At 45.0% G+C, this 23,653-nt stretch overlaps 5 protein-coding genes across 8 annotated transcripts in view; 1 reads left to right on the top strand and 4 right to left on the bottom strand.

Annotated features, from left to right (window-relative positions):
* The window catches only part of LOC132256219 (general transcription factor 3C polypeptide 3), a 135,742-nt gene that overhangs the window by 7,058 nt on the left and 105,031 nt on the right, over nucleotides 1-23,653 (bottom strand). The gene's annotated exons all lie outside the window — the stretch shown is intronic.
* On the bottom strand, nucleotides 451-14,760 carry LOC132256220 (uncharacterized). Of its 2 annotated transcripts, none has more exons than XM_059752493.1 (6): nucleotides 14,272-14,760; nucleotides 3,222-3,460; nucleotides 2,849-3,150; nucleotides 2,321-2,485; nucleotides 846-2,136; nucleotides 451-782 (listed from the first exon to the last, which is right to left on the bottom strand). In XM_059752493.1, the coding sequence occupies exons 1-6, from the start codon at nucleotides 14,300-14,302 to the stop codon at nucleotides 465-467; spliced, it is 2,346 nt and encodes a 781-aa protein (XP_059608476.1). In that variant the 5' UTR covers nucleotides 14,303-14,760; the 3' UTR covers nucleotides 451-464. The 2 variants fall into 2 exon arrangements, with proteins under 2 accessions (XP_059608476.1, XP_059608475.1); XM_059752492.1 differs by lacking the exon at nucleotides 14,272-14,760 and adding an exon at nucleotides 4,763-5,217.
* Nucleotides 14,929-16,384, top strand: LOC132265560 (enoyl-CoA hydratase domain-containing protein 3, mitochondrial). 2 transcript variants are annotated; one of them, XM_059766274.1, is made up of 4 exons: nucleotides 14,929-15,056; nucleotides 15,465-15,539; nucleotides 15,617-15,946; nucleotides 16,006-16,384. In XM_059766274.1, exons 3-4 carry the CDS (start codon nucleotides 15,636-15,638, stop codon nucleotides 16,379-16,381), a joined length of 687 nt encoding a protein of 228 aa, XP_059622257.1. In that variant the 5' UTR covers nucleotides 14,929-15,056; nucleotides 15,465-15,539; nucleotides 15,617-15,635; the 3' UTR covers nucleotides 16,382-16,384. The 2 variants fall into 2 exon arrangements, with proteins under 2 accessions (XP_059622257.1, XP_059622254.1); XM_059766271.1 differs by lacking the exon at nucleotides 14,929-15,056 and having other exon boundaries at nucleotides 15,401-15,539.
* On the bottom strand, nucleotides 16,934-19,837 carry LOC132265559 (uncharacterized). 2 transcript variants are annotated; one of them, XM_059766269.1, is made up of 6 exons: nucleotides 19,731-19,837; nucleotides 19,323-19,550; nucleotides 18,299-18,499; nucleotides 17,915-18,241; nucleotides 17,622-17,859; nucleotides 16,934-17,127 (listed from the first exon to the last, which is right to left on the bottom strand). In XM_059766269.1, the coding sequence occupies exons 2-6, from the start codon at nucleotides 19,473-19,475 to the stop codon at nucleotides 16,937-16,939; spliced, it is 1,110 nt and encodes a 369-aa protein (XP_059622252.1). In that variant the 5' UTR covers nucleotides 19,476-19,550; nucleotides 19,731-19,837; the 3' UTR covers nucleotides 16,934-16,936. The 2 variants fall into 2 exon arrangements, with proteins under 2 accessions (XP_059622252.1, XP_059622253.1); XM_059766270.1 differs by having other exon boundaries at nucleotides 19,356-19,550.
* Nucleotides 20,383-22,781, bottom strand: LOC132256509 (glutathione S-transferase). Its single transcript, XM_059752967.1, has 4 exons — nucleotides 22,649-22,781; nucleotides 22,159-22,325; nucleotides 20,906-21,073; nucleotides 20,383-20,839 (listed from the first exon to the last, which is right to left on the bottom strand). Exons 2-4 carry the CDS (start codon nucleotides 22,289-22,291, stop codon nucleotides 20,529-20,531), a joined length of 612 nt encoding a protein of 203 aa, XP_059608950.1. The 5' UTR covers nucleotides 22,292-22,325; nucleotides 22,649-22,781; the 3' UTR covers nucleotides 20,383-20,528.

Here is a 23,653-nt window from a genome sequence, read left to right as displayed (position 1 = left end):
TCGGTTTTTCTTCCTATTTGTGTTTTGTGCAACATTGTCCGGAATCTCAAGATATGGTGAGTACAAAGAGTGATATTTATTTTATCGATTATATCTTTATTACACATTTCTTTTATATGTATATATCTCATAGTAAATGTCTAAGTTAGAAGATATTTTGTTAGGATTCTCTTAACCTTTCTCTTATCTTGAGGTGAAAGAAGAAGTTGAAAAAGTCACAATTTGCATGTTAAACCACTCCTTGTGTGGCCGCACGAAAATCCATAATCTCAGTCTCTTATTAGTCTGCATTAAATAGTTTTTTTTTGATGTTGTTATATAGTATTGAGATGTTAAGTCGGTAACTTAAGAGCTAAACTCTCTTATCGTCACTCAATCATCGCGAAAATTAATATTTTAGCCATAAATTGTATATAAAAGAAAACTAGATTCTCTTGACCAGCATTAGTAAAAGATGTTTAAATTCACATAACGATCCGCCGCACGCCACATTCCATGCAGAACTTGGCCGTTTCCACGGGGAAGCGCGAGCCGCACTCGTGGCAGAATTTGCAGAGCTGCGGCGCCGGCAGAGACTTGGCCTCCTCCTCCTCGGGCGTGCACATGAGATCCAGCTCCCGGACGCTCTGCAGCAGCTGGTGTTCAGCCTCTTCGAAGCTGTCGCGCTTCGGCGTCGTGGCGGATTTCGCCTTCTCGGCGTAGTTCGTGTCGATGGGCTCCATCGGCGAGGGTACTTCTGGGCTGCTCACGTCTTCCTCGGTCGCCTCGGCGACTTCCTGCTTCTGTTGCAAAGGGGAAAAAGAGTGCTTAACTTACATTCAACAGACGACTTCAATCTGTCTCACCTTTTGCTCTTCTTTGGACTGCGATGGTGCCTCACGCTTGTCCGTCTTCTCCTGTGGCGGCGATCTGGCCAGACAGTGATCATCTGCCTTGTCCTTCACGCGTCTCTGTCTGCTCAGCATCAACTCCTTGTAGTCCCTGAAGATGGGGAACTGCTCGTCGTCCTCGAAGGACGTGAGGAACTCCTCAAAGTCGAAATCATTGAAGAGCTCATCGAAGTTGGCTGGAATTTTCCGCGGCTCCGCATCCATCAGCTCGATGGTCTGATCATAGGCATCACTGTAGGGATCTGGAGCGTCTGCTGGGGTGCTCTTGGGGGCATCGAAGAGGATATTGTTCCTGTCCAGCTTCACTTGGCGCCTCAAGTGTGAATTCTTCTTCTCCGCACAGGTGTTTCTTTGGTTGTTGCTCTGGACGCGATTATCTGGAACTTTGGAGGGTGACTTCATCGTCTCGCGCGATCCGCTGCTGCTCACGGTCTCGGAGGAGTCCGAAGACAACTTGCCCACATTCAACGACAGATTATCACACAGATTTATCAGCTTTGGATCGATAAACGTGCCGCTGTCCATCTTCTCGTGCGGCTTAAGGATCTGATCCAGCGTGATCGGCGTGAGCTTCGGCGGCTTCTCCAGTGGCGCCAATCGCAGCGGACGGATCTGAATGTCCGCCACTTCCGGGGAGTCTGCTGGCGTCTTCTGCTGCGATCGCAGGCTGTTGCTCTTGTCCTTCAGCTCCTTCTCGGACATTGACGGCGCCACGCTGAGATCTCGCTCGTAGTTGAGAAAGACCGCCAGGGAGTCCGTCTTGGCGATGGGAAAGTCATTTGAGGGACGATTGGGCTTCTTCAGGTCCAACTTCAGATTTCTGCGACTGGCCGGCGTTGAGGGCGTCTGCGGCGTCTTGCGGCCACTGCTGAAGTCCGTCGCATAAACCGACCGCACGGGCATTTCGTCATAGTCTTCGGGCTTGACGAAGTTCGAACTGATCGGACCCTCGTCTGAGATGCCGCGCTGAATCTTCGATTCCACAGCTCGCGATGGATAGTAGGTCTTGGGCGGAGATGTCTTCTTCGGCATGCGCAGCGAGGAGGTGCGTCGGAAGTTGGAGGTTTTCAGCTGATTCAGCTGCGTTGTCGGACTGATTAGGCTGCTTTTCGCGCCATTCGACTGAGGAGTCTTGGCGGGAGACTTCCTGACCGTCGGCGTGGTCTTTGTGGGCTGTGAGGGTGAGAAGAGCTCCTCCAATTGCCGCTTAGCAGACACAAATGGATCGTACTTGTCCGAGAAGCCGCTGAAAAGAAGGATTCAGTGAACTTAGGAATAACTAAGGCTAGACTTGACGAAGCGTTTTTCCTTCTTTATTCTAGAACACTCTTGATTTTGATCGCCCGCTTCTTGATTTGACGCTCATTCGCATCTTCTAATTGCATATCTCAAGCTTCTTGAGTTTGTCCTCGAATGATTTCTTCGCATACCTTTCGCTCGTGATTGACGACGTCATTGAGTTAGTAGAATTCTTCCGGCCAAAGTCAATTCGTGGATTACACGAGACGATCGAATTTGGTGTCATCGTGCCGCACTCTGAGTAGGAATCATCGAAGCCTGGCGAGTATTTCTCCCTGTTCAGGCCGCGCTTCGTTCTGCAAATGTTTCACAGTTTATATATATTATTGATATTGCGATCATCTGTCGCGAATCAATCTTCTCTCATCCACTCACACGTTTTACTTTCAGCACGGAAGCAAGAAATTTAATAGTCAAACATCTTGTGAGACGGATTAATATCTGGAGCGTGCAGATTTGAGGAAAATCGCACCAAGAAATGCTATAATCTGAAATTCAATCTGAACATCAGATACAAACACAAAAAATGCCATGAATTTATTTAATCTTTATGGCTTCCGAGTGTCTTTTATCGACGAAGAAAGTTGTGTGATAAAGGGCAAATGGCGCAAATTGAGCCAGTGAGTGGATTAAGGTCACGCTGCATTGACGATTCTCACCTGAGTGTCGGCGCTCTGTAGTTGATCCTGGCGTTGAGGCGCTCCTTGGCCGCACTCACGGTCGGCGATGTGGATTTGTCCAAGAGCTTCGCCTTCTCCGCGCACCACTCCACGTGGCGATCGTAGGCGCGCATCCCGAACGTCCGCTCGCAGTGCGGACACTTGTCCGCCTGCGGCGGCGCGATTGTGCGCCGCCTGGACGTGCCGCCCACGGACTCCCTGCCCAGTGAGTTAAGTGACTGCGTGGAAGAACGCCTCTCGACGGACGGCGATCTCACGTGTGATCCGCGCCTCAGAGTGTTCTGCAATGTGCGTGAAAGTCAGCTGATTGTGCAATATGCGCAGCCCCCAATTTGGATGTGCGACAAGCTACCGTTTTTGGTGGTGAAACTCGCGATTCTCTTCCGTTGGTCAGGCTTTTCGGCAGATAAGTCGCCAATTCTGTGCCCTCGCGGCGCTGCTGCGACGAATCGAATTGCTTTCGCTTCCTCGTCGCCGTCTTCTCGCAGATTATCACGTGCTTCTCCAGCGTCGACGGCACGAAGGTGCGTCCGCAGTAGGGACAAGGCTCCAGGTCCATCGCCGTTGCCCGCTCGAATGTGCTGTCATACACTGTGGAGAAAGTGGAGATCATTAGGCTGATGTCTGGACGCGCATCTGTTGGAAAAGAGGTCATTCTGCAGCCTCTGCACACAATTCCGTATGAAGTGAACATGTCTTTCCACTCTCCATGGATTAAGAATCACAATTGATTTGAAAATTCTGACTCACAGTGCCAAACAACATTTTTCAACCATAAAGAAATAATCTTCAATTGATCTTCATTATAAACGATTATATTTCTGTAAAATATTTAAATCTGTTTCAAGTGATCAGCAATCATTTTATGACTGTTTTCTCTTCTGCTCAAATTTCAAAAGCCTTTTTGTCTAAGAACCATTGTGCGGAATCTTTTACGACTTTGCTTTGTCTTTGTCGATGATCTTGCTAAGTGATCGCACACGTTTCCTAAAATATTTCACATGCAAACTAATCTCAACAGTTGGAATTTTAACCATTTCCTCGTGTTCTCTCCATCCGAAGACTCCGTGTGCTGTGTTGGGGGGTTCATTGAAGGAAATTGAGTGATGTTTCAACGAATAATTAGATTTTGCAAGACGCTCGTCTTTCGCAAAACCACACACACATACAAATTCAGAATCCATCGGACAAAAGACGCTGGTATTTTTTTTTCTTTTACTCTACGCTCCCTCAGCAAATTACGAGAGATGAAAGGAGAGGAAGAAAAAGAGTTGAATTAAGTACGATCACGATTATCTGATCTTGAGAGAGAAGTTGGGACAAGTGAGGAGTGAATTAATCCACTTTAATTCACTCGTGACAATTTTAATTGCAGAGTTTTGTGCCTCATAATCGTGGGAGTTTATCTCACTTTGGCACACCAATTGAATGAATATTGTGGGAGAGTCTTTTTTTTTTGCTATATAGCATTTCTTTTGGATGGTTATATGGAAGTGAAATTTGCAATACAACAATATATCCGTGGTTTTTCCCCTTCATTTGAAATGTGATCTTGGGTGTTTTTCTTAGACGCACTTCTTCCTCCTTTTCGTGAATTTCGTGGGTGTTTCACGAGTGGAATTTATTTCTGAATTGGGCACACACTCTCAGGTTGAGTATCTGTCGTTTGCAATGATTTAATCTACTATTTACAAACAGAGTGTTTTAGAAATATTGGGATGCCTAAAAGTTCCCTTTTTATGATGATCAATCTAATTCTGCATCATTTTGGATGCTCCTTTTTCTGAATTTCACACCATTTCACTATTAGGATCATGTGGCTTCTCCTGAATGTGTTCGGGCGCGTGAGTGTGCGTGAGTGTTGTGACTAAAATAAAGTGCATTTGAGGGAACCTGAAGATGCTGCCGATGAAGTGGAAGATGAATTGAAGTGGTTTCTAGATTGATGAATTGCCGTGCCTTTCGGGTCATTGACAGAAACACTGTCGACTGATTGACTCCCCGAGTCACTGAGTGTGTCGCCATCTTCGTCCTTTTGCACCTTCAGCAGGCTCTTGCCACCCTTCCGCTTGAACAGCTTATTCCACATCCTCACGATGCACAAATGCCGATTTATAGTATTTGCCTCACACTCTCCCGGGCCAAGATGTCAATCTTGCGGGCGTGTTTCTGCCACCCAGTGTCGCAACACAGTGGAAAACATTGTTCACAAATGGAATTCTTCAGCACACAGTCATATTCTATATGGCTCTCTTAGACGTTCCAGATCACTTGCTTTTTTAGCATTCCGCCCGAGAGGCGCGATGGAGTAACAAAAGCGGGGAAGTGGAGGAGTGTTGACGAAAGAAACCGGTCAAGCGCGTATTTGTAAGATGGAAAATGTGCACAATTTTCAAACTCTACAACACAACTCAAAGAGTCATCGCACGATCACAAGAGATCACAGAGGATCTCACCACAAGACGTTTCCACCCAGTGCGATCAATCACATGAAAATCACCACAAGAGTCCAGCGAGTTTGCAATAAATTGCACGATATTTGCTAAAATTGGCAAGATGGTGATGAAATGATCGCCAGATGATCGTGATCCTCGCGGCGACGCGCTTTGCTCACTGCCACAGACCGCAGTTGACTGAATTGTACGAACGCCTTGTGGCGACTCGAGACTCCCAATCTTGGCGGCTTTTGCCATCTCTTTCGTCGCCCTGCAACAGTCATACAACCGTCCAATTTCTTGTGACGCCGTGCTCTTTCTCTTGCAAAATACCATCTGAGAGAGCGCGCCGAGTCTTCCGGGAGAGGCTCGCATTTAACATAATAGAGCAATAGACCGAAGAGTGGAAGTCTCTTTGACTCTCTCCGCAGTTGGTATTTTGGGAAATGCGATGCTAAGACATAAGAGTGTTTTGGGAAGAAGATATTTGACTTATTAGACAATATTTTAGAGTATTATATATGCGTTATTTCCGTGTTTTTCTTGGTCTTGAACTATTGATTTACTGAACATATTAATTCAGTATCGTAAAAACGACAGGCAACGTCTTCAAATTGAAATAAATAAATTGAATTAGAATATCAGCCTTTGATGTTTTGATTTCATACAATTCTTGCTCAAAGTCCCTAACAAATTGCTTTGCTCTACACTTCATTTTCTAGTTTACTGGCTTTAAATGTTGTTTGCAAATAAAAGGACGAGACAAACAGAGGTAATCCGCCCTGATTAGTTGAAAACAGGTTAAAAAGTCATAAAGTGGTGAAAGGGACGATAATCCCTTGGGTAATCCTACGCTCCGGTGCCGCAGGTAGGCCGACGACAGGCCTATAAAAGACCAGCTCGACGGCAGATCTGCACATTCAGTCTTCGGCACCAGAGCAGAACGGTTGACTCAACTTCTTCTCTCTAAAGCAAAAGCCTGCAGACTTAGTCTTTCCACTATGGATTCATTCGTCGATCAGCGTTCTTCCACCCCTCTTCACTTCCTGGAGGACTCCTCCATGGACGTGTCTCACATCTCCGCCCCTCCCCCGCCCCTGCCCCAAAACATCCCGCCCTGGGTGTTCATCCTCGCTCCGGCGCTTGCGGCACTGCCCATCGTTGGCGTGGATGAGCCTCTGTTCCATCAGAACTTCGAGCACGACAGCGCTATTGACTGTCCGCCCTTCCTGGAGTCCGACCTGGACTTCTCCGCATCCACTTCCGATTCGGAGAGCTCCACGTCTGACTCCGAAGCCCCACCCGCCCACGCCCTGCCCCACCCCTCGCAGATCTCTTGGTAGACTGCCGCCCCCGCCCCTGCAGACCTCCCCGAACCACGGACGCTCGACGACAAGGGACTCTGTCCCGCTTTGGCAGTCAGTCCCTGGCGAGGCTTCGTCCTCGGACCAGGGAAAGTGCCCATAGCACCTCCTCGCGGTGGCTGCTGGCGACCGGATCCGCTCCCCAGGATCCGGGACTAAGCTATGGGTGCGCCTTCTAACCAACTAACTAACACCTTCCATTGTCTACATCGCCCTAAAACCGTAAATATTTCTGCTGACAATTTATTTAAAAATGTCTTAAATTCTTTCCGTAATCTTTCTTTAAAAAATCACGTAAGAAATCACTTCTAGTATCTTAGTTCGTAACACTTATAAGCCTTTTGACTTATCCAGATTCCATAGAGATTCTGCGCAGCCACAAATCCTCACACACTCTCAATGTGACGATCTCAAAGACTGGCCGCATCTAAATTTACTTCCACCGCAAAAGAGTGAATTAGAAAGTCAGAAGAGACATTCAATGGGCCGCCTTATCTCAAGAATGATTTTCCCTCTTTGGAATGAAATCATGCCCACTAGAGAGAGGCCTCATCTGAGGCATTTAAATAGCACGAAGGCAAAAAAGAACTGTTCTCCAGAGAGTGTGGAGAGAGAGAGAGAGGAAAAAAAATGTGTTGAATGAATTCTCTGGAGAACAACTTGTGGGCGATGTTGGAGGAAAAAAAGATCGCCTTGGTGCCATAAAACATGAGAAAATTAAACATTTTGCACAAATACATTGCACAATGTTTGAGATGCAGCGCGTCAGTGGTGGAAAAAATCAACACAGCTCTTATCGTGTTTCTCAGTTCACACGAAGCATGAAAGATGGTTTTTTCACCTGGCCAAGATTGCATCGCGAAGCATCACAGGTAATTATATTATCCAAGAACTTCTTACTGCATTAATTACTTGCAATTAAGGCACCTGTGCGCCTTTTCGTTACTTTGGCGTTTCTAAATTAATTTCTCCTTCACATCAACAAAGCATTTCCTTGTCAACGAGATTGAGAGTGACTTAGAATTACCTACACAAGCTTCTCTCTGCCATTTCATGAGTAATTTGCGTAATCTTTCCGCGAATCGAGACACCGTCATTACACTTTATTTGCATGCAATAGAAAAGATCCGGAAGGGTTCGCCAGTGCTGCGATGATTATTGCTCATATGCCATTTAATGCGCAGCTAATGATCATCAAGTGGATCAATGAGAAATCCCTTCCGAGCCATTAAGGCGGATCCACTTTAAGTCCCGTCGTTATTAGTTTTTCTTAGTGTAGCGTGCAACTTGACTTATGAGACGCTCTTTCTTGGCATGCGACTTGAGAAGGAGGCGAAATCCCATTGAAATCTTATTCTATAAACAGGGAAGAGTCTTTTTATTTCACAATCACACTTGTTAGTGATGCTGCAGAGCGGGAAATTTGAGGAAAATGTTGTGAATTGAAGATTTTCCAGAGGGCGTTTGAAGGTTGTTTCAAATACATTGGAAGCGATGATGAATTGATGTTTAGTTTTTCAATAACTGACAGTGCAATCACTATATGTTTTCTCATTTTCTTATTGATGAACCTCCTGATTTCCATTTTGGTCTCTTTGTTTGATATTTCGAGTGCAGTTCTAATTCCGTGTCCTCGAGTAAATCCACTCTCACGGAAATTTGAGTGGAAAGTCAACTGGCGCACATTCTGAGCAATGGACAAATATTATTCCAACCAATCAATCAGTAGCAATTTGACAAAGTGAAGCGGAAATTGTGGTACTTAAGGATACAGTGATTTTCTTCTTTGCCTCACTTTTTTTTCACACATACACCAGTTTTTGGGCTTGTTTTTGTCAACGACTTTCACGTTCATTTCCGCAGATGGAAACATATGTTTTCATTGGAATTGTTCGACAGACGACAAGTTGAGGTGCTGGCTTTTGGGGCCCTCGCAACTCTTTGCGTTGCGAGAATTCCTTGGGGGAGAACAGAAGATGGTCTGAGTGAAGCTGAGGAGTGAGAGAAATTGAGCATCAAGTGCTTAATTGCAATTGAGGATCATTGAGGGAATTGTGGCCTAAAAATACACTTCAATTGACTCAAAGTCACTGTTATTCTTATTCTTTCCACCATTGGATGATTTTTGAGAGCTCTGGCGTATGGAAAAAGTCACGCATTTCAATCTTCACTTGGAGTCGAGCCATTTGTTTCGCTAAAGAAGATTTTTCGCACGATTTCTCCTAATTAATTGACAATTATTCTCCTTGTCACATGCGCGCGGAGAAATATGAGATGGGATCAATGTGAAAAGTCATCCAATTGTTGCTTATCTGCACGAACAAACCATCTCTGCCAGCGTCACAATATCGGGATTTTTCATTCAGACTCTCACCTGAGTGTGGAGACACGAAAACAGTGGAATATAAATTGCGATAAAGGCCCTCGAAAATGCCCACGAACTGGCGATAAGCGCTCCACTTGAGAGATAAGAGAGTGTTTTTTCTCCACTAAATATTGCGTACCTTTTGAACACCACATTATATATTGTTCCATTTCACACGATCATTTGCGACGGAATATGCGCAAAATTAATAAATTATCATCTCTTTTTTCACGTGGCGTCTTCAAGGATTTATGGCTAAACCAGTAGAGGAATAACTTGATAATTGATTTCTTTCAACATTTCCAACCAATTTATTTGTTTTTCCCGCGAAAGGCTTCAAGGTATGAGAGTTATTATTCTTTCGTCTTTTATGCTCTGACCTGTGATTTATTGCAATTGTTTTTCTCTCTGGCGCTGATGATTCCAATCATGAAGGCGCATCATCAATATTTGGACATAATTTGAGGCAATCTACGCGATAAAACATTCTATCTTATCTGACAATTACTTTCCAAAGTATAAATTTGATTTTGGCCAAAATATTTCATTGATTTACCCTGCGATAATTTCTGCAATCGTTCACATTCTTTGAAGAGTACTCAGAAGGATGATAAGAAGTGGTTTCCGGAGATTATTTTTTACTTAGCAAGTTCCAAGAGGAAAAGTCACTAGTTGATTTATCTCTTAAAAGTCTCAATCAAATATTTAAATATTGATTTTTACTTTCTGTGACAAATTTGTAATTCTTTTTTGTTTTTTTTTCATCTATAGCATTTTTATTTATAACATTATCTCACACTATTTAATGAAGAAATTAAATTTTTGTACCATAAGCAAGTTTTCCCTGGTTTGGTCGGAGAGTAATTTTGAATTTGAGGTATAAAATATGAATAAATGTTCTGCAAATATTACAAATGCAAACATATTCTTTACTCGAACGCCTCGAACTTGTTCAAAAGATATCAAATACTGAATTTTTGTAAACACACATCATTTTTTTTGGAATGTTTGTGCCACAGAGGAAAACCACCTAAACTGCCAATTTAACGTGAAGAAATCTCCTAAAATGACAAAACTACAATGTGTTAATTATTACGGCCTCGTCGCTATTCCAGGTGGAATTTATTTACCAATTGACTCAATTTCATCGCATTATCATTTTACAAACGTGCTCTTCTGTGGGCGTCTCTCCGGAGGCCAAGCGCACTTCATTCAGCTTCTTTGCGTACAAAATGGCAACACAACATTCAGCATTGATCGACTGTCGATCAATTGGCGCAAGATTGCGGGCAAAGAGTCGCTGAATGAAGTGCGATCGTGAGTTGAGGAAGTGGCATTTTATCAATTGAGATTATTTGGGGACGGAAAATACAATTCAGCCCACTTCTTCGTGCTCTGTCGATGTGTGTGTGCAGAAAATTCCTCAGCTTTATCTACTGAAGCATGAATCGTCGGAGTAAATTTGATCATCTTCGCGCTGTGGCGCTATTATTTTTTGTGTTTCTGTATGCAAATCAGCTGGCATTTTTTTCGTCGCGGGCTCTTCGCGAAGGAGGATCTTTTGGAGGCAAATATGGAGGAAGCAAAAGAATATTTCACGTTGTTTATTTTCATCAATTCCTTTTTGCGATGGCGCGCGCGATCTTTTATGCAAATTCCACGACGGTCTCTGGACTTTTTTATTGCCCTGTCCATTTAATCTAATTAAGAAAATAAAACACGGGTTTGCAAATTGTTTCTCAGCGACTTGCGCGGACTGATCGTGATTGCAATTAGGTATGGAAAGAAGCTCAATTTGAGACGCGCACTTGTGATCTTCTTTTATAACCAATTAAGAGCGATAATGAGTGAAAAATCATCAAGACAAGAGTCTCAATTTGCTTAGACGTGATCGTGACTGTGTGAAATTTATGCATTTTCAGCGTTGAGTTTCTCTCCCCAATTTTCCATGATCTCCCGCCAACCCTCAGTGAAATTCATCAGCCAAAAAGCACAAAATATATAACATGAATTATTTATCGATAGAAATTGTCTCTCCACAATTCCTCGCGCGCGCACAGCTGAAATTTATCAACCAAAAACACCTACAAAGAAAACGAGCAGAATTGTGTAAGATTGCGAGAGGAGAGTTTTTGAATAAATTTTTGAGAAATATACACTTTTTTCTCTCGTAATAAATTCCTCTACGCCCTCGAAAGCACTTGCAAATTTGCATAAATGTGGATGCCAATTAAGATTCAGACACTTTTCATCTACTCTAAACCCAGAGTAAAACGCAGCCAATGATCATATTTTCCACAACACTTGACTTTGATTGAAGGCAGAAATTGAAAACATACTCTAGCGATCTGTGACCTGCCAAAAAGGTCAGTTGCATTCAATTACCACCATCGCGATCGCTGAGTGCATATTTTTTCATCAAGTGATCACATGTGTCCATGTGAGAAATTTAATATCTTGACATTTACATGGTGAATCTCTCGCACTATCTCAATCTCCGGTTTATTTATCTACTATGAGATGAAAAAATGCTGTTTGACGATGAAGAAGAAAAAAGTCTCCAGCGGAGAGAACGAGTTTCAAGGTCTTTCCTCACCACGATCGCGAGCTGGGTGTCTCTGTCGTTGGCGTGAATTAGAATTTAATCACCTATTTGCCCAATGGACTGAAATATCCATTGCTATTTGACGGCATCTCGCCATCTCGCTCGGCTCCTCAGCGGTGATCTTGCATAATGATCGAAGACATGGCAAGAAGCAGCACACGTCTTTTTCACAAAGTCACTCTCCATCGTGCCGAGTGTGTTCAAACAATAATAAAAATATTTCTATGTTCGCACCATCTCACCCACAGACCCGAAAAAATTAGCTCTGTACTCGAAAAAGTCAAGACAATGTTCCAATTGAATTTCTAAGATTTTGATATTTTTGATATTTACAATTTTGGACTTTTACAGAATGATAAACAAATTGTTTCACTTCATTTTCTAGTTTACTGACTTTAAATGTTGTTTGCAAATAAAAGGACGAGACAAACAGAGGTAATCTGCCCTGATTAGTTGGAAACAGGTTAAAAAGTCATTAAGTGGTGAAAGGGACGATAATCCCTTGGGTAATCCTACGCTCCGGTGCCGCAGGTAGGCCGACGACAGGCCTATAAAAGACCAGCTCGACGGCAGATCTGCACATTCAGTCTTCGGCACCAGAGCAGAACGGTTGACTCAACTTCTTCTCTCTAAAGCAAAAGCCTGCAGACTTAGTCTTTCCACTATGGATTCATTCGTCGATCAGCGTTCTTCCACCCCTCTTCACTTCCTGGAGGACTCCTCCATGGACGTGTCTCACATCTCCGCCCCTCCCCCGCCCCCGCCCCTGCCCCAAAATATCCCACCCTGGGTGTTCATCCTCGCTCCGGCGCTTGCGGCACTGCCCATCGTTGGCGTGGATGAGCCTCTGTTCCATCAGAACTTCGAGCACGACAGCGCTATTGACTGTCCGCCCTTCCTGGAGTCCGACCTGGACTTCTCCGCATCCACTTCCGATTCGGAGAGCTCCACGTCTGACTCCGAAGCCCCACCCGCCCACGCCCTGCCCCACCCCTCGCAGATCTCTTGGTAGACTGCCGCCCCCGCCCCTGCAGACCTCCCCGAACCACGGACGCTCGACGACAAGGGACTCTGTCCCGCTTTGGCAGTCAGTCCCTGGCGAGGCTTCGTCCTCGGACCAGGGAAAGTGCCCATAGCACCTCCTCGCGGTGGCTGCTGGCGACCGGATCCGCTCCCCAGGATCCGGGACTAAGCTATGGGTGCGCCTTCTAACCAACTAACTAACACCTTTCAGTCGATCCATTGCCCTAAAACCGTAAATATTTCTACTCACAAATTTTTAAAATACTAAACAAAATACTTTAAATTCTGCTTTAAACATACTGATAATGGCTACTTCACCTTCACATTCATGTATGAATGCCTCATCTTTCGTGACGACGGACTTCAGCTTGGGTCCCCCTTAAAACCATGTTCAGTCACTTTTTTCGCGGGCGTGCGCCGTTGAGAAATTTCTTGGATGACTTAACACTCGATTTTAGTGGCTTAGAGACTTCACTCTCGTGCCTAATTGAAGTGCAGTCATTCGCTCGGCAAATGACTAATTTATGCACCCGCAGCATCAAGTAAAGAAAGTCTAATCTTGTGCCACTGACACGTTTCACATCAAAATTGTCTCCCTAAACAGTTCGTGGAGACGCAAATCATGTGTGAAATGCTCTTTGATTTGGCGCTGTGGGTCAAGGCGATAGCGAGAGGTGTCGCCGAAAAAAGATTTCATACGTGATCATGCTGTTTGTGGTGGCGCGATCTTGCTTTAAGATCAAAGTGTTGCCCAAATACCGTCAAATATGTCTTGCAAATGGTTGAAATTTGCAATTTTTCTGGGCTTTTACGGATTTTTCTTCATATCTTTTCAATTTTGTGAGCAGTAATGCGATGAAATATTTCTTTCGAAGTGACTTTCACTGGTGTATTTCACTTTATCTTACATAAAATTTATGCATTTTGCAAAATCTTTAGCAATAAGAATGTTACATCCCACATTTTTCATATGCAAATACCTCCACAATGAATCTCTTGAATCACTCCAATTGCCGTAATTGTGTTATTGTTTGAATAATGATATCTTCTCGTCTAATTATATTTATCATAAACATGCCCCGTGATGTGCCGCAAAGTGATAAACTCGCCCATTTTCTGGGTTTATTCTTCACAATCTTGCAAGCTCACAAGACTTTTCCTTTCTGCGTGAAACACAATTGCTATTCACCAGAGTGTTTTGTTGAGTATGACGTTCAATATGCCAATTTGGTCGGGCCAAAGCCACCATCAAGGCTCTTTCAGACATTCTTTCCGGCCTGATTGGTTGGCAAAGATTTGTTTTTGAGTGGATTTATGACTTCTCCAGGTATTTTACACGTTTCTGCATCTTTGAGGTGCGATCGTGATCCGTTGACATGACTTTGGTTGGGAAATGCATGGAAAATCTCGTAGTTTTCCATCTCAAGATCGACTGCAAACAGATGGAATCGTGTGTGTGTGTGTTGTGAGTGGAGTCGATGCGACAAATTGTGCTTCAATTGAACATATTTATGGATTTGTTTCAAGGACAGCCAATCTTGTTTCATGCTTGAGGGAAATCATGAGAAAAACCCATCGTTTCGGTGGTGTTTCAGCCCCAATTTACTTACGCATTGCACTCTCATAGAGCATCGTATCCATGTTTTTTTGGGCGTCGAAACTGCGTCTCAGGCACAAAATTTTCACGTGAGCTTTTCACTCGAGTAACACCGCACTTTTGCAAATATGCTGGAGGAGGTGAAAGAGTGTGGATTAGGTCATCTTCTATTTTCTGTCACGCGGCGCGCCGTTTCTATGTTTGTCTTCTGTGGGGCGGAGGAAAAATTGAGCTTTTCCAACAGGCACAGGTGAATGTTGTGATGGTGAAAATCGATTAAACACGGTCAAGAGACACACAAAAAAGTGGCGAAGCAGAAAATAGTGTCGCGTGCGGTGGGCATTGATTAAACAAACCCATGGAAAATTTTGTCGTTGCTGAGGAAAACTTCCCAGGGCGGCAGATTCGCCACAAACACAGGGTCACAAAAAGGGCACTATCTGCTCAGACGGCAGATGTTCCGCGCGCGCGACTGCTCAATCTACCTGCCCGCACGACACTGGAGTCAAGATAAACCACACAGTCGCTACCTGGCCGCTTTTCCCTAACACACTCGCGTGGCGGTGCATTTGTTGGCCCCTCATCATCACTATGGTGATAATATTTGTTGAGAATTGTGTCGCAATTGGCGATTTTCAGTCAATATTCATGCTAGATTGCATGCAATGGTCAGTTTTCCGCGGGTTTTCCGGTGAAATGGGGACTTTTCAGAGTGTCTGTGGGTGATCTCAGCAGGGCAACGTGGGAAGAAAGACCTGCCTTGGCGCCAAATGTGAGCTTTGAGTGAACTCAGCAAATGTGGGTAAAACAGATCGAGATCATGAGTTATGTAATGAGTTCAGTTGACACAGAGAGCTTTATCCAAACGTTGAAAATACACATTCAAGGCGGTGAAAGAAGGCAGAATGCTCGAAGTCAAGTTAATGAGCATGTAGCAAACAAAGCAATAAATCATTAACTAATTAAACTCCGATCTTTCGTCGTTATGCTCTTTCTTAATCACCATTAATGGCTTTATTGCACTTCAGCCATTTATGGGGTCATAATATTGACTCTTAAATACATTGAAATGTTGTGATAGATTGCAACATTCCTCCTTGTCAGGATATTAAAAGAAAGAGCGAGTTTTAGAGGCTGAAAACTTGTTGATTTTACACGAACTGTGATGTTCCGCATTTTCACATCAAATTTCCGGCACTTTTCCAGCGCCAGGAGCAAACTCACTCTCTGCACCGAAAAGGATGGCGTGAGGAATATAGTTCTGAACAATCCCAAAACCAGGTACTCACCAACTTCCGAAATTCTCTACTTCTCCACCGGATTCACTGTTTCCACACTGATCACTCTGATTTTTGCAGGAATTCCCTGTCGCTGGAGATGATGCGAGATATCCTTGAGGATTTAACGAGGAATCTTGAGGATAAATCGCTCAGAGTGATAGTCTTGTCTGCCGTGGAGAGTCCTGTCTTCTCTGCTGGCCATAATCTCAAGGAATTGGCTCCTGATATGGGCGAGGAGGTGCACAAGGAGGTCTTCAGAGTGGCCAATGAGCTCATGATGGCTATGATTGACGCTCCAGTGCCGATTGTGGGGAAGGTTGATGGCCTAGCAGCGGCTGCAGGATGCCAACTGATAGCCAATTGTGATATGGTTGTGTGTTCCTCGAGGAGTTCCTTCTCAACGCCTGGGTAAGACGCCAGGGATTTTTCTCAAGAATTTAAATATGATCCGATTTGTTGAATTTCAGGGCGGCGTTCGGAGTTTTTTGCTCTAGTCCGGGAGTTGCAGTGGCCAGGAAGGTGTCTAGGATGAAAGCGGCTCAGATGCTCTTCACTGGACTTCCGGTGTCTGCCCAGGAAGCCCTCAGTTGTGGTCTGGTGAGCTCTGTGGTGCCTCAAGAGGATCTGGATGCAGAAATTGAGAGGATTTGCCAAGCGATTTCTTCGAAGAGTCGCTCAGTCATTGCTCTGGGCAAGAAGTTCTTCCATCAGCAAATGGAGATGGGCACCAAAGAGGCCTTCGTGGCAGCGGGAAACGTGATGGTGAGGAATCTGGCGGAGCCTGATGGCCAGGAGGGTGTGAAGAGCTTCGTGGAGAAGAGAAAGCCGATCTGGAAGCACTGAGATAGGCCCCGAAAGTGGCAGAAATCTCTTCAAATTCTGCTTTATTTCGCGTCTCATTGGGACACTCAAGGATTTTACATGATTTTCTTCATTCAATTTCAATTTACAATGTTTTTTTTTTCTCCCTATAGAAGTGACTAAAAAGATTATACATTGAGTGTGGTTTTGAGAAGGGAAATCATCTTTTTTTTTGGGGGGGAATTATATAGAATGAAGGAAATATTTGAGATTCTTTTAAACGTCTTTCACTAAACTATTCTCAATTTCTTCAAAATACAAATAATGCCTTCGTTGCGCCTCTTATTGTGGCTCCTTGGCTTTGGAGGAATTTAAAAAGTGTGTCATCAGCGCTCCGAATTAACTAACATGACCTGTCAAAGTTTCATTTTATAGTTACATTTAAGTGATATATATATTATATACTCGATTATACAGTTTCATCATCTTCAAATCTACCCGAAAAACTCTCAGCAATTCACTAGATCGAGGGGCGCGAGCCCGAACTCATCAAAGGACATTTTCATCTTCTCTGGAGTGTCTTTTGCACATAAATTATCACGCACTAGAATTATTAGATTTCGACTTGACCGACGATCCGGGGATGGAGTTGTCGAGGACAAAAGTTGGACTCTGTTGGGATGTGGACGCAATTGGTTGGTAGTGATACCCTTGGCGATTGCGATTGCTCGACTTTTGGGGGTTTCCCAGCGTTGGGGCCTTGTTGAAAGCCTGATCTGGACGTTTGGCTGCCGAGAGAGTGGAGAAATTCGTTAGTTCTGCTGTGAAAAAGATTGATTTTCATGTTGGTTCTCGACAGTGTGCCTTGGCTAAACACAGTGACGATCGTGAGAATACGACACTTTTCATATTTTAAACATTTCATCAACAGTGTAATTTTGTGTGAATTATTTCTTGTTTTAAAACAAACGTTTTAATGGGAAGCTCAAATTCCTTTTCGTTCTACAAGAAATTAGCTTTGACGGATTGCGGTGAAAATTTTCCCTCCTGTTGCGCAAAAATCGATTTCAAAACTTAAGCATTTAAACAGATAATGCGGAAAATAGAAAGTCGGATTATGATTATGTTGATAACTCGTTCAAGAAGCCAGCCTGATGATCAAAAGGCGCTCTTTACCTGCATTTAAGTCTAAACTAAGTCTTTGTCTAAACAAACACAAAAGCAATGTTGTTACAGAAAGATTCAAATTCCTAATTGACTCATCGCTGAGCACTCTTCTTACCGGGTATGTAAGGCTTCTGGTTGCAAATCGACGCCGTGGGCGTCGTGGCCTTGATCAGCGAGTTGTGGGAATTGGGGCCGTCGGTGTGGGTGTGATTGGGCACTTCGGACGTGCTGAGTGGACTCAGCTCACGGTCCAGCGCTTCGCTCGGGTCGTCCGGCACTTGGCGGTACTTGGACGGGCACTGCGTGAAGGCGGACAGCAGGAAGGCCTCCAGGGCGCACACGTAACCGATGATCTACAAGACACGGCAATCAGAGAGTCTGAGCGTTACAGTATCGACAGAGACTTACGGCAGAGACGAAAAGGGTGTCTTTGGTGTGCCGCGGCACCCAGATGAAGGCCTCGGCGAAGAGGACCATGTGCAGGAGTAGGGACGAGCCCAGGATGAAGATCAGGCCGATGCTGAGGTACAGCCAGCCGTTGACGCGCGCCCAGTTGAAGGGCAGCACGAGGGCGATGTGGGAGATGTCCAGGAAGAGCATCAAGCACGTGAGGAGGAGCGAGAAGAGGGCGCAGAACACCATTAGGCGCAGGCGTCCGATCAGGGGCAGCAGGAAGAGGCCCACCTGGACAGTTCCGGCCGAACACTCGCATGCCAGGCAGATGGCCGAGGAGACCTGCAAAGAAGGCGCGTGAGGAAGTGCTGGGGACATTGGAGACAGAAAGAGACTCACCACAAGCAGGATGCGCACGATCCCCGTGGGAGTCTTGAGGTGCGTCGTGTCGCAGTGCAGCTGAACTCCTCCCCAGGGCACCTGCATGTTCCCCAGCCTGGCGCGGTACTGAGCGTGTGAATCCCACGAAGTCACGGTGCCGAGCGGCGACTCGAGAGATATGGACAATTCTCCGGCTCTGCTGCCAGCGATTTCAAAGTCCTGCAACAGGAGAAGGACAGGCTGTCAGCATATCTGATCGCCAGGAGTTCTTATGTGTATTTCGTGATGAGGTGAGTGGCAAATGGACTGTGTTTGCATGGCGTGAGGGAGACTAAAAATACTGTTTCTATTTCTACCATTCCATAGAAGGATTAAAAAATGACCTGAACTTCCTTAAAGTGTGTCCTCAACTGTAGAATGTGTCTTAGGAGGGAAATCCATATTTAAAGTCAAAGAATTTAGAACATAGGGTGTTTCACTGAGACTGCAAACGATTTGGTATTTAAATCATCATCACTGTGAATGTTAAATGAAAACAAAAGGCACATTCTGTGCGTTTGCAAATTAATTTTCTACCATTCTCACATGATTAATGGTGTCAATATCTCGCAATGGAACACCCTATAACACGTGTGAACTTTATGAAAATGCCTCAATTTTCTTCTCCTCAAGAAGCTATTTCTGTACCTGGAAAATGACACCTTTTCCCCACCGAAACAAACATCAATAAAATTGCTAATGAATGAACTGGTCAATTAAAAAGAAAGCCCGCCTTAGTGAATTCAAGCGATGGGGTGGTTTTTGGTGGAAGTAAAAAGAGCGCCAGTTTGAGGCAATTTTGTGTGTCACGGGAGGGCGAAGGGCATCAGAAATCGATGAATGGCACAGTGTAAATAGGGACTTTTTGTGCTCCTTCCAATTAACCTAATTGCTCCGGAGCGGCAAGAGTGCATGGAAGGGCTGACTTTCGCTTTCTCTACCCCGCCTTTTCACGCACTTGGGGTTTCCCTTGATGGTGATGGAGTGAAAGTGCAATACTCACGTGCGGACTCTCTACACACTCGTCATCGTGTACCTGAATATCTTCTAGCTGACAGCAGGCCGGCTCTAAGTCTCGTATTTCTTCCAGCAGAAACTCTATCTCATCCGTCCCGTACAGATCAGAAACCGATGGCATGTACCGGGGTTGTTGCATTTCTCGCGGGGGTTCCAACCCCCATCACCGGGTCCAGGCACTTCCCGCACGCGCCTCAAGCTGTCCTCGGGCGCCCTGCAAGACAGTGCGCGGCCTTCAGTCACTGCACCACCAGCAAAGTGACCCCCAAAAGGCGCGCCCCAGCGGGCGTCCCAACACGCGAAAACCCACGGCAACAGTGCAGAAAATCACTGCGGAGGAGCACACACGCGAGGGCCCGCGGCCAGTGATACCCCCAACCCATTTCTGGCTCACCTGCAATCCACACCTCAGCCGGATCACTCACAGCACAGCGATTGTCCTCACGGGAAGCCGTCCGCTCGCGATTTTGCGACAGAAACACTGGCAACTGGATGCTTGAGAGGCGCCATTGAGGGATATTTTGCGACCATTTTACCAGGGAAAATTTCACGGGAAATTCCACAAGGAAGGACTTAACACTTCCTTGTAGTGAAACTGACACGAGTGCTCGGCAAAATGCATTAGAAAGGCACTTTTGGCCTCATTTCCCCCTCGAAATTCACCCTCTTGCCATTTCAATGCCACCGGAAAGAGAAAAGGAAGGGAGAATAATGTGAAATATAGCAGGAAAAGGGACAAAGAAGCATTGAGCAGATGTTGTGTAACACCCTGTGGAAGATATGAAAGAAGGGTGGAAAATTGAGAGGGAAATTTCCCCTCGATTTAGAATGGGAGTAGCAAAGACACTCGATTTGTAGCAGAAAATCATACACTGATAGAAAAATATGGCTTGAGGATTGAATAAACGCAAAATTTTACGCTCATTTCTTTAATTTTAATCTTAAATTTTAATTTGATTTGCTTCAAGAAGAGCACATCCTGAGAACATCCTGAGAACCTCGCCTTTCTAGGTCAAGGACAATGCGGGGGCTAGTAAAAGTCGCACTTTAGCACCGAAAACTGAAAGAAAGGCCTTTATTTCCTTCCGGCAACAATATTACTGAGTGTGATGTTATTCGTAAAAACGGGGGCGGCATTAATGTTGAGGTGCTGGGATTCGGGGTGCTGAGGCCAGGTTTAGTGCGGGGATGATTAGACTTCGGTGACGGGTCGCTTCTCCACCCAGGCCTTGATGCTCTCGATGGCCAGCACGTTGTCCACCACGGCCTTGAGGTTGGGGTACTTCTCCGTGAGGTCGGTCTTGGTCATGTAGTTGAGGTAGTCGATGATGCCGGCGAAGTACAGGTCGGCCCACGTGAGCTTGCCGAGGGCGAAGTGTCCCTTGTTCTCCCTGGCGATCACGTCCAGCTTCTCCAGGTAGAAGGGAATGACTTCGTTGTTGAGTGTGACCAGCTTCTTCTCCTTCACATCATCATCGGGCTCGTACGAGACGACGGCGATCTCTGCGGGAAATTGCAGGCATTAGTCTTGGGGTTGATTGGTTGAGGGGTGGCAGTTGAGCTACTCACTGAGGCGGAAGTCATTGATTGTGTCCACCACAATGTCGATCTGCATGTCCTCCCACGCGTCCGCCCCAACGAGACCCACTTGCTTCGCCAGGTAGCGCGCCATCGAAATGCTCTGGTGAACTCGTCGTCCGTCCACTTCCAGCACGGGCATCTGGCCCATCGGCATGGCTGCGGAGAGTGAGAGCATCAATTTTCCGGTCGCTGGGCAGATCTTTTTGTTCTGTGTCGCTAATTACCACGCCATTTGTTATGCATGGGAAGGTCGGTGGAATTCTCCCCAAATAAAGGGCTCCCAACGCTATTCTTTACATTGTTTCTGCCTCGAAAGATGACTTTTGAGCACAGAATAATGAACTGTTCGGGACCGCTTGTAATTTAAATGTATATTCAACACTAGAACTACCGACGATTAGTCATATTCCTCAAATTCTCCTTGATCTTCATATCTTTCAATTGATTTCATTGAAACATGAACTGTCTAATCTCATCCCTATTCTTGGCTTCTCGCCATACTGACTCATTTTTTCCACCACTTTTCCTCCTCACTTAGCTCGCAACACGGGATTCTTATCACGCGAATTTATGGTCAATTAAATTCTAAGCACTTTTCAATTGACTCTTGTGTGTGTTTCGGCTTTTTTTTTCCACATTCCAGATGGGAGACGGCTGAGTGTGCGCAGCATAAATACCAGCGTCAGAATAATTAAGCGAGATTTATTGTATTTGCACAGACACTCTATTATCTTTTTCCAGCGAGGAGAGAATAAATACAAACAGTAGTGATAATGCTTGGCTTGTTCTAAACCATTTCAATTACACCTGATATGCAAGTGCTTGTACACTTTGTGGGGCAATTTATCATATACGGATTGTTGATAAGAGTTGTTGTGATAAAGTGATTGTTGCATAATAAATAAAGGCAGTTGGCTTTTCGTGATTTCCAGATAATTGCGCCCGATTTGTGTCCGATCTGGCAGGAAATTGAGAAGCACGTCTCGCGGTGATCGTGAATCTCGAGTGCGCGACGAAAAAATGCAAAGAAGGGAAGATCAGAGTGAATTGCATGCATTGAATGTCTGAATGTGGGTCACACAATTGGACGTATTATTAGAAATCAGTCGAAAAATCGCGACAATCAATCGATATAGGGCCTCGAATCGTGGTTATTTCTGTGCGGTGAATTGGGGTGAGTGTGTCAACTTGTGCGTGATCACCCAAAGTGGCTCTCACGATCACGCAGATTTGATACTTACAGGACTTGAGGGTGGGCCACTCTTCGCGTGATACACGCAGATCCTCGAATTCAATGCCACCATAGGCCAAGAGGAAACGAAGAGGCTCGGCCAGAGCCTTAACATTGAAGTAGATCACTTTGTAGTTTGGCATGTTGACTTCCTCTTGCTTACTTCGTCACTGAAATCTGCAAAAGGAGAAACAGAACAATTTGCAAACTTAATCGGCAATGCTTCTGTGGCGCCAGGCAAAAATTGTCTTAAAAAGCCAAGCACTAGATGTTTGCCCACACGAAAACGCCTCAATAAAGTGTCTCTCTGTGTGACTTTGAGAAGTGGGCGTTGCTCGATCGCGACTGATCTCTTTTCCGTCGTATATTATCACCACAGTGATCATCACCATATGACATGATTTGTGTCGATCTTCGGCACTCTTTTCAGCACTTTTCCACTCTATCACTTCACACAGAGTTTCCACACGTAATTTTCCACTCACTGAAAGCCACCTTACCTGAAGACAATGGGCCGGATACCACGGATATCGCGAGCTGACGAACCTCTCAAGTGGACTGAGGTAAGAGAGCGGCCGGCGTGGCTTTTATATGCCCGCCGACAAGCGTCGAAGCCAAGCCGGTTGTGTTGGTGTATTTGAACGATATGCGATGGAAAAGGGACTGCGAAGGGCACTTCTGCCAATGCTAGAAGTTCTGATTGAGCAATATGATGAAATTGATGAAGCCAGAGAAGTTATAAACGTCTTTCAGTTCTCCGAATAGAACTCGGAGCAAAATTCTAATAAAAGAAAGTAGAGGAAAAAATAAAAATAAACCATAAGTAGGCGTGGCTTCTGAGTGGGCGTGGTTTAATGGAAATTATTCAATTTATTCCTCTGCAGTGAGAAGTTTCTGAGCCGCATGACTTACTATATTGCTTCTTCACGCACACTGAGCTGCCTCGGAAATTTCACTTTACACTCTCACACTCTTCCTCATTAACTCGATCGACTCCCCTCGACAGCGTTGCCGCAATACTGGATATTTGTTCTTGAACGTGACGAGGCTTTTTCCCACTATCAATGCTCTCCAGAGGCGAACTTGTTCACTGATAACGGACTTATAAATAACCGGCCGGCGAATGCTGAAGATGCCAAAATCACACAAGTTCCTCGCGTTTCGCGCCCACGGAAAGTGCAGAACATTCGCGATAGTGATAAGATTCGCAGCATGACTGAGCACTCTATGATTAGATGATAAGCGCAGAGGCGAAAGTTAATTGGATGATGAAGCCAATGTCGCCTATCAATTTTCTTCGCATTCAACTGGTTGGGATGACCTTGGCGTGAAAATTTGAATAACACCAGCGGAGATTCTCTCAGCCATTCTGGCAATCAATGACAGGTTTTATTGATTTTCCGGGATTTCTCATTATGCCACTTATGACGTGTTACATGTTATTGACCTGATATCGGGGTAGAGAGTGAAGCCAGAAAATCTTATTCATTCTCCACGTTGGCAAA

Source organism: Phlebotomus argentipes, unplaced genomic scaffold (genome assembly GCF_947086385.1).
Source record: "Phlebotomus argentipes unplaced genomic scaffold, Phlebotomus argentipes genome assembly contig_5, whole genome shotgun sequence".
NCBI classification, from domain to species: Eukaryota; Metazoa; Arthropoda; class Insecta; order Diptera; family Psychodidae; genus Phlebotomus; species Phlebotomus argentipes.
This window is presented reverse-complemented; position numbering and strand designations above follow the sequence as displayed.

What these genes read in the sequence shown, in the direction of transcription:
- LOC132265559 (XM_059766269.1), bottom strand. Translation starts at nt 19,475, where the DNA reads ATGCAACAACCCCGGTACATGCCATCGGTTTCTGATCTGTACGGGACG. An exon ending in TCGTGCGCATCCTGCTTGTG is followed by an intron (nt 18,242 to 18,298) that starts GTGAGTCTCTTT and finishes CCTTCTTTGCAG; the next exon opens with GTCTCCTCGGCCATCTGCCT. An exon ending in ACACCCTTTTCGTCTCTGCC is followed by an intron (nt 17,860 to 17,914) that starts GTAAGTCTCTGT and finishes CGTGTCTTGTAG; the next exon opens with ATCATCGGTTACGTGTGCGC.
- LOC132256220 (XM_059752492.1), bottom strand. Translation starts at nt 4,958, where the DNA reads ATGTGGAATAAGCTGTTCAAGCGGAAGGGTGGCAAGAGCCTGCTGAAG. An exon ending in TTCATCGGCAGCATCTTCAG is followed by an intron (nt 3,461 to 4,762) that starts GTTCCCTCAAAT and finishes CTTTCTCCACAG; the next exon opens with TGTATGACAGCACATTCGAG. An exon ending in TCGTCAATCACGAGCGAAAG is followed by an intron (nt 2,137 to 2,320) that starts GTATGCGAAGAA and finishes CCTTCTTTTCAG; the next exon opens with CGGCTTCTCGGACAAGTACG.
- LOC132256509 (XM_059752967.1), bottom strand. Translation starts at nt 22,291, where the DNA reads ATGCCAAACTACAAAGTGATCTACTTCAATGTTAAGGCTCTGGCCGAG. An exon ending in GTGGCCCACCCTCAAGTCCT is followed by an intron (nt 21,074 to 22,158) that starts GTAAGTATCAAA and finishes CACTCTCCGCAG; the next exon opens with CCATGCCGATGGGCCAGATG. An exon ending in AATCAATGACTTCCGCCTCA is followed by an intron (nt 20,840 to 20,905) that starts GTGAGTAGCTCA and finishes AATTTCCCGCAG; the next exon opens with AGATCGCCGTCGTCTCGTAC.
- LOC132265560 (XM_059766271.1), top strand. Translation starts at nt 15,424, where the DNA reads ATGTTCCGCATTTTCACATCAAATTTCCGGCACTTTTCCAGCGCCAGG. An exon ending in CTGAACAATCCCAAAACCAG is followed by an intron (nt 15,540 to 15,616) that starts GTACTCACCAAC and finishes TGATTTTTGCAG; the next exon opens with GAATTCCCTGTCGCTGGAGA. An exon ending in AGTTCCTTCTCAACGCCTGG is followed by an intron (nt 15,947 to 16,005) that starts GTAAGACGCCAG and finishes GTTGAATTTCAG; the next exon opens with GGCGGCGTTCGGAGTTTTTT.